Source organism: Hippocampus guttulatus, chromosome 9 (assembly GCF_054856545.1).
Source record: "Hippocampus guttulatus isolate MCC_2025c chromosome 9, RoL_Hgut_1.0, whole genome shotgun sequence".
NCBI classification, from domain to species: Eukaryota; Metazoa; Chordata; class Actinopteri; order Syngnathiformes; family Syngnathidae; genus Hippocampus; species Hippocampus guttulatus.
Genome location: NC_141269.1, coordinates 19,347,843 through 19,364,203, shown reverse-complemented (window position 1 = coordinate 19,364,203; position 16,361 = coordinate 19,347,843). Strand labels below are relative to the sequence as shown.

The following is a 16,361-nucleotide window of genomic DNA, read 5'->3' as shown; positions in this document are numbered from 1 at the left end:
ACGTCCCCCGGAGATGTGGTAAGTCCAGCACTCAGCTTGCATGCAAAGCACTGAGGATGCAGATGCACATCAATATCTGAGAACAACGTCCTCTCGCGGCGAACGACCAAAGATGTCAACATGAAAACCCCTTGTGCGCTCACTGGAGCAAATTGGATCATTTTGGACGGTTGTCCACGCAGCCAAAACTGCGAAAAAAATAACTCCACAGAGCGGACATCAAAAAGGGTCAAAGTTCAAAAAGGACACCCCGCCGGACGTTTTTGAACCTTGCATTGCTTTTCGTGTCGTTATTCAAGTTGTCAGTTTTGTGGAGTGGAGGTTTTTCCCCATCGAGTTCGTCGCGCTTCTCTGTTGCGCCGTGATTTCTGACAGCGAAAATCCCCGCGACGTCACCCATCCCTCCTGCCAGACTGGGTTGTTTGTTTTCTTTCGCTTTTACTGTGTAGAATTGCTCGCGTCCTTTTTCATTTGGCCCTTTTGTGTTTCTGCCGTCGTTTGGGGTGCCCAGTACGTCGTTGGCGAACTGGTCCCAAGTCGACCCGAGAGATTGGGGGGGGGGGGGGGGGTGTTTGTGTCTTTAGCGCGCGTGTGTGTGTGTGCGTGCGTGCACACTCTTTCTGTTTCAATGTTTGCAATATGTAACATGTGCATGTACATGCTTACTGAGAATTGTATCCAGACTTGTTCAATAAGGATTGTTGAAAATAAAAAGCGAAAAAATGTCGTGAAAAAATATCTATCCTGCCCAAATTGGGCAGATTGAAAACTGCCAATTTTCCAAAAGGCTGTAAACCGGGTGTTTGATGGTGCATTTCTCGCCATCTCTGCGCAAATGACATCACATGACGGCTCACGCGTCAAAGCGGGACAGTCTTGTGGTACGACAGCTTTTACCTCGCTTGGCCACTAGAGGGCGCCGCCGCCCGGGACATTATTCTCGTGCGGCGGCGAGCGCGTCTTTCGGGGGGCCGACAAACGGCACCCCCCCCCCCCCCCGCCCCTTTGTACTTTCGCGGCTAACGACCAAACGGACGGACGAACGAGAGCGCACCTTTTTCCGTTAACACAAACACTTCCAAGTTTCAATATCCACATAAACTCGTGTCAACAATTATTAAACGGAATAGAACTGAGGTAACTGTCACACAAAAGAACACAATAGTCAAATACAAAATGATCACAATCATTGAACATAAGCTGACATCTCGTATCATGACAACGTCGTCTTCCGTTCTCGCTGTAAAATGTGTACTTACGCGTTTTCTGCCCCTCGTCCAACGTCTGGAGAAAAGTTGCCTTGTTCGGAGACAAATTCGAGTTGGGAGCGGACGAAGAGTTCCTGCGGAAGCTTTGAAATACAGAATGGATTCACCACGCATTTATAACGCCAAGAGGGAGGTTCCGAAAAACAAAGCGTGGCGTCGGAACGTTCGTGCCTTCCCCTCCCCGTGGTGTCAAACGGGCGGCGCGCGGGCCGCAGCCGGCCCGCAGGATCATTTCAAAGTCAAAAGATGCAACAAACCTCAGACGCTATCGAGGACATGTGAATACTTTGTTCTCGACACGTTTAATAGCGCTCTCCTTCGTTTGTAAGCTGCCGGCAGGGACGACATTCGGACTCCATACGCACGTGTGGAAAGGGTTTACAAATTCCTTTCTTTGTAAATCTCGTTTCATATTCAAGTCAACGGCAATGACTTGTTTGTTTGTTTGTTTATTGAGCATATATAGTACACACAATAACAGGTTGACAAAAGTCCAACAAAAATGATGAAAGGAAAATTGGAAAGTAGGTAAAAGAAAAGACACGCATCATCACAGTTGTATGCTCAAAGGAGTAGGAAGAAGTAAATAATAAGTAAATAAATAATACCCCTTATTATGTAGCAATTTGAATTGATCATTTTTCAAAACAAGGAAGAAAAGAAAAATCTACATCTCATCAAATACTTTTACCCTTATGTGCACGATACTTTTCTATTTATACGCCTTTTGGTTTGTATATATATAGTTATTCTTTCTCTTTTTTTCTTTCCATTTTCTCATATTCATTATAATTCGCATTTCTTGAATACAATTGATAAGTTGATCAAAATCCAAAACGAGAACAAACAGTCGTGTTACTATATTTTACAAGTATATCAAATGTATCGTCTTAATTCTGATTCATGTAGTTTTTTTGTACTCATCTTTGGAATTTGTTTTTGAACTCCTCCAACGATTTACTCATTTTCAGGTCCGTTTCAAGCTTATTCCACAGATTGACACCTATTACCGATACACACCTTTGCTTGATGTTTGTTCTTGTTCTGGAGTTTTTGTATTGATTAGTACCCCTTAGATGATAACAGCTCTCTCTCTCATTTCAAAAAGCTGCTGGATATTTTGGCAAAGGAGATTGTTACGTGCTTTATACATTAATTGGGTGATTTTGAAGTCAACCGGGTCGTAGCATTTCATTGTGTTTTTTGATTTGATGAATATTGGATTTGGGGGTTCTATATATTTAGACCTATTGATTATTCGGATGGCTTTTTTTTTGTTGTAGTTTTAAAACAGGGAGTGCGTTTGTTTTACAGGCTTTAGTTCAAGTCTTGTGCCTTTGTGCCATCAGCGGGATCAGTTGCATCATACATGCGAATGATACATTGCACATTTGTGTCATCGGGAAATGGAAGGGGCTTCACGAAATATTTTGTAAAAGGGATGTTCATGACATTTCCACATTTTCCTCATCTTCTTGTGCTTCTTTAGAACAGCAAAAAAAAGGAAAGACGTGTTATTTTGGATATTGATAGCAGAGTATGGGATCATTTTCATGGCTGGGGTCAGCCAAAGATAGCGGCAATTTGTGGGGAAACCTCACACAAATGGTGTCCTGAGTGACACAGTCGGATCTGGTGGTCAGGTTCGTCTGCGTGTTGGTGTCTGGGCCCAAGTCGTGGAGTGGCCCGCTGTCCTTGAGCACATGCAGACGCATTCCTGACTTACTCTCCGTGACATGAAAAAAAATCATCATGAGTCGAGTCGAGTCAGCTTTTAGTGCCAAATATGCTCCATGACGGGGGGGTGGCCAACCCGCGGCTGGCGAGCCAAACATGACATGCATTGAACAACGTAGCGCATTAAATTTTACGTTCCACTTCCTGAAGACATCCATATATCAAGATGTTCAATAAAAAGAAAGCAACCAACAGGTTGGCAGGGGTCGATGGGGGAGGGGGAGAGTGCAGGCGGTTCCTCAGTTTGCCGAGGAAGTATGGACGCTGGTGGGCTTCTTTGGCCGGTGGGGTCCAGGTCAGAGATTTTCCATTCGTGCTTGGCTCACCCCCCCCCCCCCACCCCCTCCTCCTGCTCTGAGTCTGGAATATCCCAAGGCTTTAAAGGAGACATACATATTTGTCTCAATTCCAAAAGCCATTCCGAGGTGTCTTGTTAAAACCTTAGGACCGGCTTCTGTCCAAAATTTGGCAATTTCGGACGGTTGGAAGGTCACCGCCGCTTCAAATCGCGGTACGAAGGTTTTTTAAAACAAAATAAAACATTGTTTCACGACCGGACCGCCGACCTCCTCTGTCCGGACCCTTGCAAATTGTATAAAATAATAAATTATCATGTGATTTTTATGTTCTACATTTTATATTTTTGGACTATAATCTGCGCATTACCGCGATCGCTTGTTAAAATGATCCGTTGCATTCTTTGCGTGCACTAACAGATGTATTGCAGAGGAGCGCAGCAGTTTGACGAACTGGAGACCCTGGCTGAGCAGGGAATGTCGGCGATAACGACGCCTCATGAGGCGTGTCGACACAATGACACACTGTGTTGATACTGTGCTGATACTGTGTCGCTGACCACTGCCACCTGCTGGACCTTCAAAATCCCTGCAGCCAACCCACTTGACAGACTGAACAGACTGATTTGATGATGAAGTGTATACAATGCACTACCTCACTCTACCCACAATAGCCACAAGCGCCATTGTTTATGTTGTTGTTTATGCTGTTTATATTGTTTATATTGTCTATACTGTTCAGATTACATGTCTTTTTTATACAGTGTAGCTGCTATCCTTTCTTAGCTGTGTGTGTTTCATGCACAGCATGTTTGCATGCATATATGCACTGAGGATTGAGAGGAAGAAATTTCATCGATGCTGCATGTCATACATAAAGCATATTTGACAATAAAGATGACATTGACCCTTGACAATATCATTCACATCCATGCATTCATATTGTATCATTCAATGTGTTTCAATAATGTAAAAATTATGTGAATGAGGATGCTTGTGGGCTTTGTCTTCACAAATTTTGATTTAGAAAAATAAGATGCTCCAGTGTTTTAAATTTCAGTCTGTTGCGTTTAATGCATGCTATTTCCCCTGTTGTGGAGAACACACACACAATGGAATAAGACATGTCAAAAATCCGAGAGGCACTTGGTGAGACAAGGAGATTTTAATAAATACCTTATTCTCCAAAAGGAGATCAAAATGGCTCTACACGGCGGACAATTTGTGTTTGTCCGGAAGCTGCTCCATAATATGCACGTACTGTAGCAACGTCACTCGAGTGAAGCTCGTCTCAGCAGTCGATAGTCTGCTGCTCTCTGCTGTGCGCGCGTGAGCGCGAGCATGTACTCGCGGCGCCGACCCAACCCACGCCACATATTAAGCTTTGAACTACAATAACAGCTAAACTAGCCTCGCCGATGTAATGATGGTCAGCAGACAAGGTTTACGTATTATGTGACTTTTAATAACAACGTGGCAGAGTCATCAAACATGCGGTGTGCTCACTCGCAGTCACTTTCTGGAACTCCCCCTTATAGGCGGGACCTCTCAATCAACTGGAGTATGACGTACAGTACAAACGTTCATAAAGCACCTCTCATATAATAATAGCCTATTATATGACAGCCGACATGACGCTCGAAGTCAGACGGACACATTTTTTCTGATAATCAGTGTGTTTTCCGTATTGCCCAAACATATATTTTTATTCGAGCGAGGGTGAGGTCTGGCTTGTTTCGGCAGTCGGCATCGTGTCGCCAGACGCACTTCCTTAGATACACTGTGCGGGCTTTTGCTGCGTCAACGCCCCCTGCACTGAGTCGACGCCCCCTGGACAAAGTGGCGCAGCCTGGACTGTGCCAAGCAGCCGATGCAGTCTAAACTGCGCCGGTGCAGTTCACGTGTCAATTAGCAGCCTGGACTGTGTCGACGCAGCCGATGCAGTCTAAACTGCGCCGGTGCAGTTCACGTGTCAATCACGTGACGTAATGAAGCAGCACATGCACCGACACGTGGTTTGCTCTGTGAGCCCGGCGCATGAGTCAACGCATCTGTGTCGCTGGACCCATCACTAGCATAGTCCCTTTCCATCACAACAGACTGAATGTAAAATGCTGCCATCAGGATGCAGATAGATTATTACAAACATGCGCTTCACAGCACAAGGCTGACAGTGATGACAAGTGCCGTTCAAGGTTATTTAGAATATTATTTAAATTATAATCAAAATTATAATTTAGTTTATAAATGACAGTGCCAGCCCGGTGGTCAACTGGCCTCACAGTGTAGAATTGCAGGGTTCAATTCCAGCTACGGCCTTCCTCTGTGGAATTTGCATGTTCTCCTGCATGGGTTTTCTCCAGGTACTCCGGTTTCCTACCACATTCCAAAAACATGTGTAGCAGGTTGATGGAACACTCTTAATAGTAACTAGGTGTGAGTGTGAGTGCGGATGGTTGTTCGTCTATGTGTGCTCTGCGATTGGCTGGCAACCAATTCAGAGTGTACCTCGCCTACTGTACGAGGAGACCTGGGATAGGCTCCAGCACGCCCTGCGACCCTTGTGAGGATAAGTGGATCAGAAAATGGATGGATGGAGGGATAAATCACAGCAATTCCCATATGTTGTGAATCTTGGGTAAAATATGTTTGTTTGACGTTTTTTGGGAAAGCTGATGCATCATTAACTGTGCATGTGCAGGATCTGAGGAGGTTCAAAATTTGTTCACAGAGTATGTACAAATTAAAGTACGAAGATTTTGATGAATCCCAAATTTCTGCATATGCATCGTCATGAATCAGGTCCATTGCGTGCGGGCATGTGCGCATGTACGTGCTTGTGTGTGTTGCGCTATGAGAGCATTAAATCAAGAGAAAGTGGAAACATGATGCTGATGATAATCGGATTGGTGAAGGTGGTGAGTGAGCCTTAGGGCGGTGTCTTAGACAAAAGTGGGTGAGGGTGGAATAATAGAGAGAGGGAGCAGCTTTCGATGGCTTGGACGCTTGGAGTATTGAAGCACATGAAAAACAGATGAATTTGACTTTGTTCCAGTGATTTCTCTTTGAAGTGGAAATTAACAGCTGGCAATTGCGAAGTCATACAAACCTTCTATTTTTGGATACCACTGTTGGTGTTAATGGTTTGAAATTATGTTTTTTATGAAATCGTTAATGTCATTTTGGGAATGAAAGCTGTAATGCTAAAGTAATTTCAGCTGTTACAGTTGAAATACCGCAAAATCTTTGCTATTAATTTAATAGACACTGCATCGTTTGCATGATTGTATTGTCATTTGTTTTTTGTTTTTTTCACCTGGTGTTCATACTTACTTACACAGTACTGGCATGTGGTCTTGCATAACTGACTTCTTCACCTATGAAACCACTAAGTCAGTGGTTGTCAAGAGCTGGACAATCGGCATCATCAACCGAGCTGTCCAACTCCTCATCTTTACTTACTTCATTGGGTGAGTGCCAATCTGGCCAAACAACAAATCCGAACCATAAATGTACAATGTTGCTAAATACAGTACATGGCAAACGTGTTAAAATATTGCAACTGTATATCGAGCGTGGGTTTTTTTTTCTCCCCCTCTCCCTCCCTTGTTTCTTTCTGACTTTCGGGTTGAGTGAACGCTGGCGCGTTTTGGCTGCCGCTGCTCAACCCGTATTGTTTTGTGTTTTTTGTTATTGTAAAGTGTCCTTGGGTGTCTTGAAAGGCGCTTATAAATAAAATCTATTATTATTATTATTATTATTATTTCAAGCAGCGAGCCTAAAGATGACAGAACTATTCAATTATAGATATACGCTGTATGATCAATCAAGGGCAGCGAGGGTTGGAAGGGTTACTTGAAAAAAAAAATGTAATCCGATACTAGGTACTAGTTACCTGTTATAAAATGTATTTAGTAATGTAATTCACTTACCATAAAATCCAAGTAACGTAACCTGAATACTTGTAATTACTTTTGAATTACTCCAAATCAAATGAGTTTTAATTAATTAATAATAATAACAATAATAACCATATGATATAAATCTTTTTGCATATTTGTCTGTCCTTGTCTATCCTGTGGTTGTTCAATCTGGTTTTGGAATGCCAGAGGAAGTCTGAGGACCCGTAATTCAAATCCAAATCACAAGAACTGTGAATACAGACCCACTGACCACTTTTCATATCAGAAGATTAAACTTTCATTGTAAACTCAAGGCCTCTCCGTGAGCCGTCACCTTACCGTGGTGGAGGGGTTTGTGTGTCCCAATGATCCTAGGAGCTAAGTTGTCTGGGGCTTTATGCCCCTGGCAGGGTCACCCATGGCAAACAGGTCCTAGGTGAGGGACCAGACAAAGCACGGCTCACAAAGCCCCTTATGATAGATAAAATCGATGGCACTCAGTTTCCCTTGCCCGGACGCGGGTCACCGGGGCCCCCCTCTGGAGCCAGGCCTGGAGGTGGGGCTCGTTGGCGAGCGCCTGGTGGCCGGGCCTACACCCATGGGGCCCGGCCGGGCTCAGCCCGAAGAGGCAACGTGGGTCCCCCTTCTCATGGTCTCACCACCCGTGGGAGGGGTCAAAGGGGTCGGGTGCAATCCGAGCTGGGCGGCAGCCAAAGGCGGGGACCCTGGCGGTCCGATCCTCGGCTGCAGAAGCTAGCTCTTGGGACATGGAATGTCACCTCTCTGGCAGGGAAGGAGCCCGAGCTGGTGTGTGAGGTAGAGAAGTTCCGACTGGATGTAGTCGGACTTGCCTCCACACACAGCCTGGGTTCTGGTACTAGTTCTCTCGAGAGGGGTTGGACTCTCTTCCACTCTGGAGTTGCTCATGGTGAGAGGCGCAGAGCAGGTGTGGGCATACTCATTGCCCCCCGGCTCAGTGCCTGTACATTGGGGTTCACACCGGTAGACGAGAGGGTTGCTTCCCTCCGCCTTCGGGTGGGGGGACGGGTCCTGACTGTTGTTTGTGCATATGCACCAAACGGCAGCTCAGCATACCCACCCTTTTTGGAGTCCTTGGAGGGTGTGCTGGAGAGTACTCCTGCTGGGGACTCCCTTGTTCTGCTGGGGGACTTCAATGCTCACGTGGGCAATGACCTGGAGGGGCGTGATTGGGAGGAACGGCCCCCCCGATCAGAACTCGAGTGGTGTTTTGTTATTGGACTTCTGTGCTCGTCACGGACTGTCCATAACGAACACCTTGTTCAAACATAAGGGTGTCCATATGTGCACTTGGCACCAGGACACCCTGGGCCGTAGTTCGATGATCGACCTTGTGGTTGTATCATCGGATTTGCGGCCGCATGTTTTGGACACTCGGGTGAAGAGAGGGGCGGAGCTGTCAACTGATCACCACCTGGTGGTGAGTAGGCTCCGATGGTGGGGGAAGATGCCGGTCCGTCCTGGCAGACCCAAACGTATTGTGAGGGTTTGTTGGGAGCGTCTGGCGGAATCCCCTGTCAGAAGGAGTTTCAACTCCCACCTCCGACAGAGCTTTTCCCATGTTCCGGGGGAGACGGGGGACATTGAGTCCGAGTGGACCATGTTCCGTGCCTCTATTGTTGAGGCGGCCAATCTGAGTTGTGGCCGTAAGGTGGTTGGTGCCTGTCGTGGCGGCAACCCTTGTACTCGCTGGTGGACACCAGCAGTAAGGGATGCCGTCAAGCTGAAGAAGGAGTCCTATCGAGCCTTTATGGCCTGTGGGACCCCAGAGGCAGCTGACGGGTATCGACTGGCCAAGCGGAACGCAGCTTCGGTGGTCGCCGAGGCAAAAACCCGAGCGTGGGAGGAGTTCGGTGAGGCCATGGAAGCCGACTTCCGGACGGCTTCGAGGAAATTCTGGTCCACCATCCGACCATCTCAGGAGGGGGAAGCAGTGCGCCACTAACACTGTACAGTGGGGATGGGGCACTGCTGACTTCGACTCGGGACGTTGTGAACCGGTGGGCAGAGTACTTCGAAGACCTCCTCAACTCCACCAACACGTCTTCCTTGGAGGAAGCAGAGTCTGAGGACCCTGAGGTGGGCTCTCCTATCTCTGTGGGTGAAGTCACCGATGTGGTTAAAAAGCTCCTCGGTGGCAGGGCCCCAGGGGTGGATGAGATCCGCCCGGAGTTCCTCAAGGCTCTGGATGTTGTGGGGCTGTCCTGGTTGACACGCCTCTGCAACATCGCGTGGTCAACGGGGAGAGTGCCTCTGGATTGGCAGACCGGGGTGGTAGTCCCTCTTTTTAAAAAGGGGGACCGGAGGGTGTGTTCCAACTACAGAGGGATCACACTCCTCAGCCTCCCTGGTAAGGTCTATTCAGGGGTGCTGGAGAGGAGGGTCCGTCAGGAAGTCGAGCCTCAGATTGAGGAGGAGCAGTGTGGTTTTCGTCCCGGCCGTGGAACAGTGGACCAGCTCTACACCCTTACAAGGGTCGTCGAGGGTATGTGGGAATTCGCCCAACCAGTCTACATGTGTTTTGTGGACTTGGAGAAGGCGTTTGACCGTGTCCCTCGGGGAGTTCTGTGGGGGGTGCTTCGTGGGTATGGGGTACCGAACCCCCTGATACGGGCTATTCGGTCACTATACCACCGATGTCAGAGTTTGGTTCGCATTGCCGGCAGTAAGTCGGAATCGTTTCCAGTGAGGGTAGGACTCCGCCAAGGCTGCCCTTTGTCGCCGATTCTGTTCATAATCTTTATGGACAGAATTTCTAGGCGCAGCCGAAGCGTTGAGGGCGTCCGTTTTGGTGGCCTCAGTATTGCATCCCTGCTTTTTGCAGATGATGTGGTGCTGTTGGCTCCTTCAAACGGGGCTCTCCAACTCTCACTGGAGCGTTTCGCAGCCGAGTGTGAAGCGGTTGGGATGAAAATCAGCACCTCCAAATCTGAAACCATGGTCCTCAGTCGGAAAAGGGTGGAGTGCCCCCTCCGGGTCGGGGGAGAGATCTTGCCCCAAGTGGAGGAGTTTAAGTATCTTGGGGTCTGGTTCACGAGTGAGGGCAGGAGGGAGCGAGAGATCGACAGGCGGATCGGTGCAGCGTCTGCTGTGATGCGGACGTTGTATCGGTCTGTCGTGGTGAAGAAGGAGCTGAGCCAAAGGGCGAAGCTCTCAATTTACCGGTCGATCTACGTTCCAACCCTCATCTATGGTCACGAGCTATGGGTCGTGACCGAAAGAACGAGATTCCGGATACAAGCGGCCGAAATGAGTTTTCTCCGCAGGGTGTCCGGGCTCTCCCTTAGAGATAAGGTGAGAAGCTCGGTCATCCGGGAGGGGCTCAGAGTCGAGCCGCTTCTCCTCCATATCGAGAGGAGCCAGATGAGGTGGCTTGGGCATCTGATTCGGATGCCTCCTGAACGCCTCCCTGGTGAGGTGTTCCGGGCATGTCCCACCGGAAGGAGACCCCGAGGAAGACCCAGGACACGCTGGAGTGACTATGTCACCCAGCTGGCCTGGGAACGCCTCGGGATCCCCCGGGGAGAGCTGGAAGAAGTAGCTAGGGAGAGGGAAGTCTGGGCTTCCCTGCTAAAGCTGTTGCCCCCGCGACCCGGCCCCGGATAAGCGGTAGAAGATGGATGGATGGATGGATGTAAACTCAAGGCAGATGTGATGCTTACCTGTTTGCATACCCATCCACATTTTAGTTTGCGTTGCCATTCAACAATAATCTGCTAATTATTTAGGAACATCAGAATATTTTTTTGGTCGGTCTTGCACACGGTTTCACACAATCACAACACTACACTCAGATTCGATGAGGATGGGCTGCAAACAAACGTTTCTCTTTGGAAGCAGCTAGCAAATTAAGCGCTAGCTCGAAAAGCTGACACATACAGCAAGACGACTTTATCTGGCCACAAATGATTTAATGAACGTTACACAACATTTATGTAGTGATTGACGTACTGTGTCAGGAAGCAATGTACCTTTTCTGTCACCATACAATGATCATTACATTGAAAGCAGCGACCATACTTCACCCATCCAGACACAAAGGAATTGTAAACCTCCAGGCAATAATTAAATTATAAGACTCCTTCTGAAGTGAAGGCACCCCTGTTTCCAAAAAAAAAAAGTGTTGAGGTAGCTCTCTTTGGAGAACAAGATGGCTTCATTTGACCAGTCTGAAAGTTTCTCTGAAGAGGCTGAGTTTTCCCATCGTCTTTTCCTCCAACCAACTTCAATTGTTCTGAAACGACTGCTTCCAATGTGTCAATGTAATGGACGGGTGTCCTAATCGCATTGTGAGTAAAATTACATCAGAGGTAAAGGTCTATGGTGATACCGTATTTTCCGGACTATAAGTCGCAGTTTTTTTTTTCATAATTTGGCTGGGGGTGCGATTTATACTCTGGAGCGATTTATGGGTGAAATTATTAACACATTATTACATCATTTCACATGTTATTTTCACATTAAACCACAAGAGGCCACTCTAGACCTGTGTTGAAAAAAACCACGAGTCTGACGTAAGCGACGTAGAAGAGGAAGCGCTGCCATCTTCTACCTCCGGAGTTGGTGGAGTTGCTCTAAAGTGACACAGAGAATGAAAATTCCATTGGATTTAGTGATTTGGAGTGACATTGATGGTTTGGTGAACTTGTTAGCATGTTCTTTATGCTATAGTTATCTGAATAACTCTTAATATGTTACTTGAACATACCAGGCACGTTCTCAGTTTGTTGTTACAATACAATGCAATACATCCCGATTCAGATAGCGCTTTCACAACAGCAGCAGCTGCCCAACTCGGGAACGACCTCCGAGCGGTGTCGGGCGTGTCTTCGGGCTACGAACAGTTCCCAGTCAACGGCCGACAACTAGGTCTGCAGGTACCCGGGTCGCTGCGGCTTTAGGAGCTGCTTTGGGTCCCAGTTGGAGGTCGCTCAACAACAACAACAACAGCAGCAGCTGTAACAAAGCACTTAACAAAATAGTTAACATAAAGTAAAATGTATGCGTCATGTAACGTTCGCATATGATACACTTATTCGGCGTGGTGTTTTCAATTTTATTTTTATTTTAAATTGCCTTTCAAGGTGGCATGTATTTTTTTGGTGTTGGATTTTATCAAATAAATTTCCCCCAAAAATGAGACTTCTAATCCAGTGCGATTTATATGTTTTTTCCTTCTTAATAATGCATTTTTTGGCTGGTGCAATTTATAATCCGGAGCGACGTATAATCCGAAAAATACGGTAGTTTGACTCTGCATGCACTGACCACATCGGTGACTCATCGGTGAGTGTTGTGCGAGAGCAAGGCGCTGTACTAAATATTAGTACAGTACTTGGCATCGGTGCTTTATTTATTAGTACTCACAGAAACCGATGCCAGACTATCGGGGCCCCTCAGGATACTAGTATGGGTGTTGGTGCAACAATACTGTAAATAACCTCACACATCCTGGTTATTTGGTTCGGTCCCTATACTGCCGATGTCAAAGTTTGGTTCGCATTGCCGGCAAAAAGTCGGAATCGTTTCCAGTGAGGGTAGGACTCCGCCAAGGCTGCCCTTTGTCGCCGATTCTGTTCATCACCTTTATGGACAGAATTTCTAGGTGCAGCCGAAGCGTTGAGGGGGTCAGTTTTGGTGGCCTTAGTATTGCATCTCTGCTTCTTGCAGATGATGTGGTACTGTTGGCTCCTTCAAGCAGGGCTCTCCAACTCTCACTGGAGCGTTTCACAGCTGAGTGTGAAGCGGTTGGGATGAAGATCAGCACCTCCAAATCTGAAACCATGGTCCTCAATCGGAAAAGGGTGGAGTACCCTTTTTCCACCGTGACCCGACTCCGGGTAAGCGGTGGAAAATGGATGGATGGATGGATCCTGGTTATTTGATCTCCACTTGTATTGCAGTCAGAAAGTTATGCGATTATGTTGGTGTGAACATCTCATTCCACCCTGATCGAATGTTTCAGTTGAACAGTACCAAATAATTAAAGTCTGTGTGGGACAATTTCCATAGATGGATTCCATACATTTACCATTATCATTTTGGAGCAGGAGCTTGAAATTAATGTGATCTAAAGACTAACTTTTCTCATCTCTGCTATCCCTTAAGAAATCCCTCAGAAATGGGAGCAGACAAGACAGCAAGTTGATGCTTTGGTTTCAGCTGCTGAACAAACTCTGTTTTTTGTTTAGTTTTTTTTTTTGATCCACCTATTAAGATTCTGACATGCATGAATTATTCTTGGGCGATTTGAAATGGTTCGTCATTTAGAGTTTTTGCTGGTTCCAGTTGTGAGATAGCTTTAGAACAATGTCAAACTTGAGGCCCGGGGGCCAGATCCGGTCTGCCATGTCATTTTATATGGCCCACGAAAGTAAATCATGTGTGTCAATTTCCATGATCCTTGCTCGAATCTGGAACAAAATGTCAAATTGTCATGTGTAATAAATCACGTTCAATTTTTGCAATAATGGTTTTACCAGCATCAGCGTACTGATGAATTTGACCCAAGCGCAGTAGCATTTACAGGCTGAACAAAAAGGGTCCAAGCATGGACATTGGGGGACTCACACGTCAAGGCCATATAATCTGATATGAAACTACCTCGGTCATTAATTATCTCCTGTCCTCCAAGTATGTTCTGAAACATTTTAGGACCGTTCAATTTAAACTTACTCAAGTATGTATATACACACAGGCGGCCCGGTGGTCCAGTGGTTAGCGCGTAGAGCTGAATGGTTACTTCGAAACACAGTCACGGTTGACCACGAAACAACTAGTAGCTCAGTGTTCCAACATCCAAAAACGGCAATTGCTGTCACAATTTGAGATTGATGAGGTACAACGCAGATTCCATGGTGAAGGGCCCCAGGCTGCCAGATCAGAGGAGGATTTCATACCAGAGATTGGGATTATCATTAATCCCTCTGATAAAAATGAAAAGATGAGCGGTGTCTTTTACATCGATGCTTTCGAACACTGCCAAAGAATATAATATCAATCTCTCCGCTTTTTTGTTTAGCTTGCTAGTTAAGTGTTCGTCAATTACTTCAATACGGCGAGTCACTGACCTGCGTGATAAAAGAATTTTTTCTAATTTGTTCTTGCTCTCAGGACATAAAATACTTGCTGTCTCTTACATGCACGCTTTAAGAAACTCCCCTTCGGAGAAAGGGTTGCTGGCTTTTGCTAGTTTGAATGCCAGTAAAAACCTTGTCATCGTGCTTGATTCTTGGATGGAAGTTGTTTGAATAAAGGTGTTTTGTTGAGCCTGCAAACTTGCTACCAACCTGTCAGCGGTAGCGGTACGTTCTTGTGTTGAAAGGTTGCTGGTGTAATTAGCAAGCTTTGTGGAAAAGTGACGGCTCATGTATTCTTTTAAAACCGCAACAGTTTCTTGGCATATAAGATATACAGCCTGGGATCGGACTTAGGTAAAAAAGTACTCACTGTTGGCTTTTCTTTTCTTTGACATTGCTGCAGATGGCTTGCGATCTAACCAGTAGAAGTAGAGTGATAATTGGAAATGGCTCGCTCGCTCAAGTGTGCTCTCTCTCTCTCTCTCTCTCTCTCTCATTCTTTCGGTCCGGGCACTGCAAAATCAAGTCACTGCGCCACCTGGTGTTGAACGCCTGTCATTGCAAGTCAAAATAAAATTAATTGCATAATTCACATCAAACCTTGTACTGGATTCTGAATCAATCTTCGGCAAACCGGATTAAAAAGCCCAACAGGCCGGATCTGGCCCTGGGGCCGTAGTTTCCCCAGAACCTGGTCTAGCCACACTGTTGTGTTTGCTACTTGAGTATGTGTGTGTGTGTGTGTGTGAGTGTGTGTGCGTGTGTGTGTATGTGCGTGCGTGTGTGTGTGTGTGCGTGCATGCGAGTGTGTGTGTGTGTGGGGGGGGGCTAGGGTGAACGAGAGAGATAGAGAGAGAGAGAGAGAGAGCAAAAGAGAAAGTGAACTCGAGCGAGCAAGTGAGAGAAAGAGAGAGGGTGATTGGGCTTGTCTGAAAAAGGGAGCACTTCTCTTCACCTCCTCCTCATCAATACAGATTAATTGTCTGATCATAAACACATTGGTTTCATCATAAACACATCAGCTGCAAGCCACGGGATAGCTGGCCAGAAGATCGCTGGAGGCTAACGGAATCTCTTTCTCTCTCTCTCAAAAGGCAATGCAGATGAATGTTAATTACTGTATAAGGTTTTATAATGAAAGATATAAGTAAATATGTGTAATGCCATACTTATTGTCTCAAATACGTAAAGTATAAATACTGTTTACATATTTTAAGCATGCTGGTACCCACAAACCCTTACACAAAAATTCCTGCGGGGGGGGGGGCAAACCAGGTGGTCCTGGTCCCCATTAACCGTGACAGGTGAGGGATCACTCATATACAATATATCTATCTATCTATCTATCTATCTATCTATCTATCTATCTACCTATATTAGAGCTGTCAGTTTAGCGCGTTATTATCGGCATTAATTTAAATGAATTTTAACATGATTGCATTTTTTCTCGTGAGATTAACGTGGCACACGTCAACAGCGGATTTTACGTTGCTCTATAAATAAACCGGAAACAAAACAACAAGCGCGCTGCACAAGTCCACACCCATGTCTGTTTTGCCAGCAATGGCAGCGCGAGACACCGAAAACGGATACTTAAAGAGTTTATGAATGGAAAATTTACTTTTAAAAAGTTGCCAGATTGTTCCACTGACAAGACCAAAGTTACCTGTATGTTTTGCAGTCGTAAACTGAGCTATCATCATAGCATGTCGAGTCTGAAATACCACTTAATGGCCAAGCACACAGCTGATGTGAGTACTCCGCCCCCTCGTCTAAGACAGACAGCTATGGATCATTTCAAAGCGAAGAAAATGGATAACACGACGAAGAACAAATTTGCTGAAGCCATAACTAAATGTATGGCTACTGCATGCAAGCCTGTCAACATTGTCCACAGCTCGACTCAAGCTGAAATCATTCGCATTGCGTCTAACGACTCCACTACGGATTGCCAGCGAGAGCTTCCATTACAAGCTTTGTACAGAAATTGTACGTAGCGGAGAAGGCTGAGGTACACCTAGCGGGAGAAGACACTGTTTC

General features: G+C 46.2%; 1 protein-coding gene across 1 annotated transcript in view; it reads left to right on the top strand.

The window, feature by feature from the left end:
- Window positions 1-6,649: 6,649 nt before the first annotated feature.
- Window positions 6,650-16,361, top strand: part of LOC147200692 (P2X purinoceptor 3-like) — a 35,082-nt gene continuing 25,370 nt past the window's right edge. The window contains exon 1 of the mRNA XM_086119202.1: window positions 6,650-6,771. Within this exon, the coding sequence (XP_085975328.1) occupies window positions 6,650-6,771 (122 nt within the window). The remainder of the gene's footprint in view (window positions 6,772-16,361) is intronic.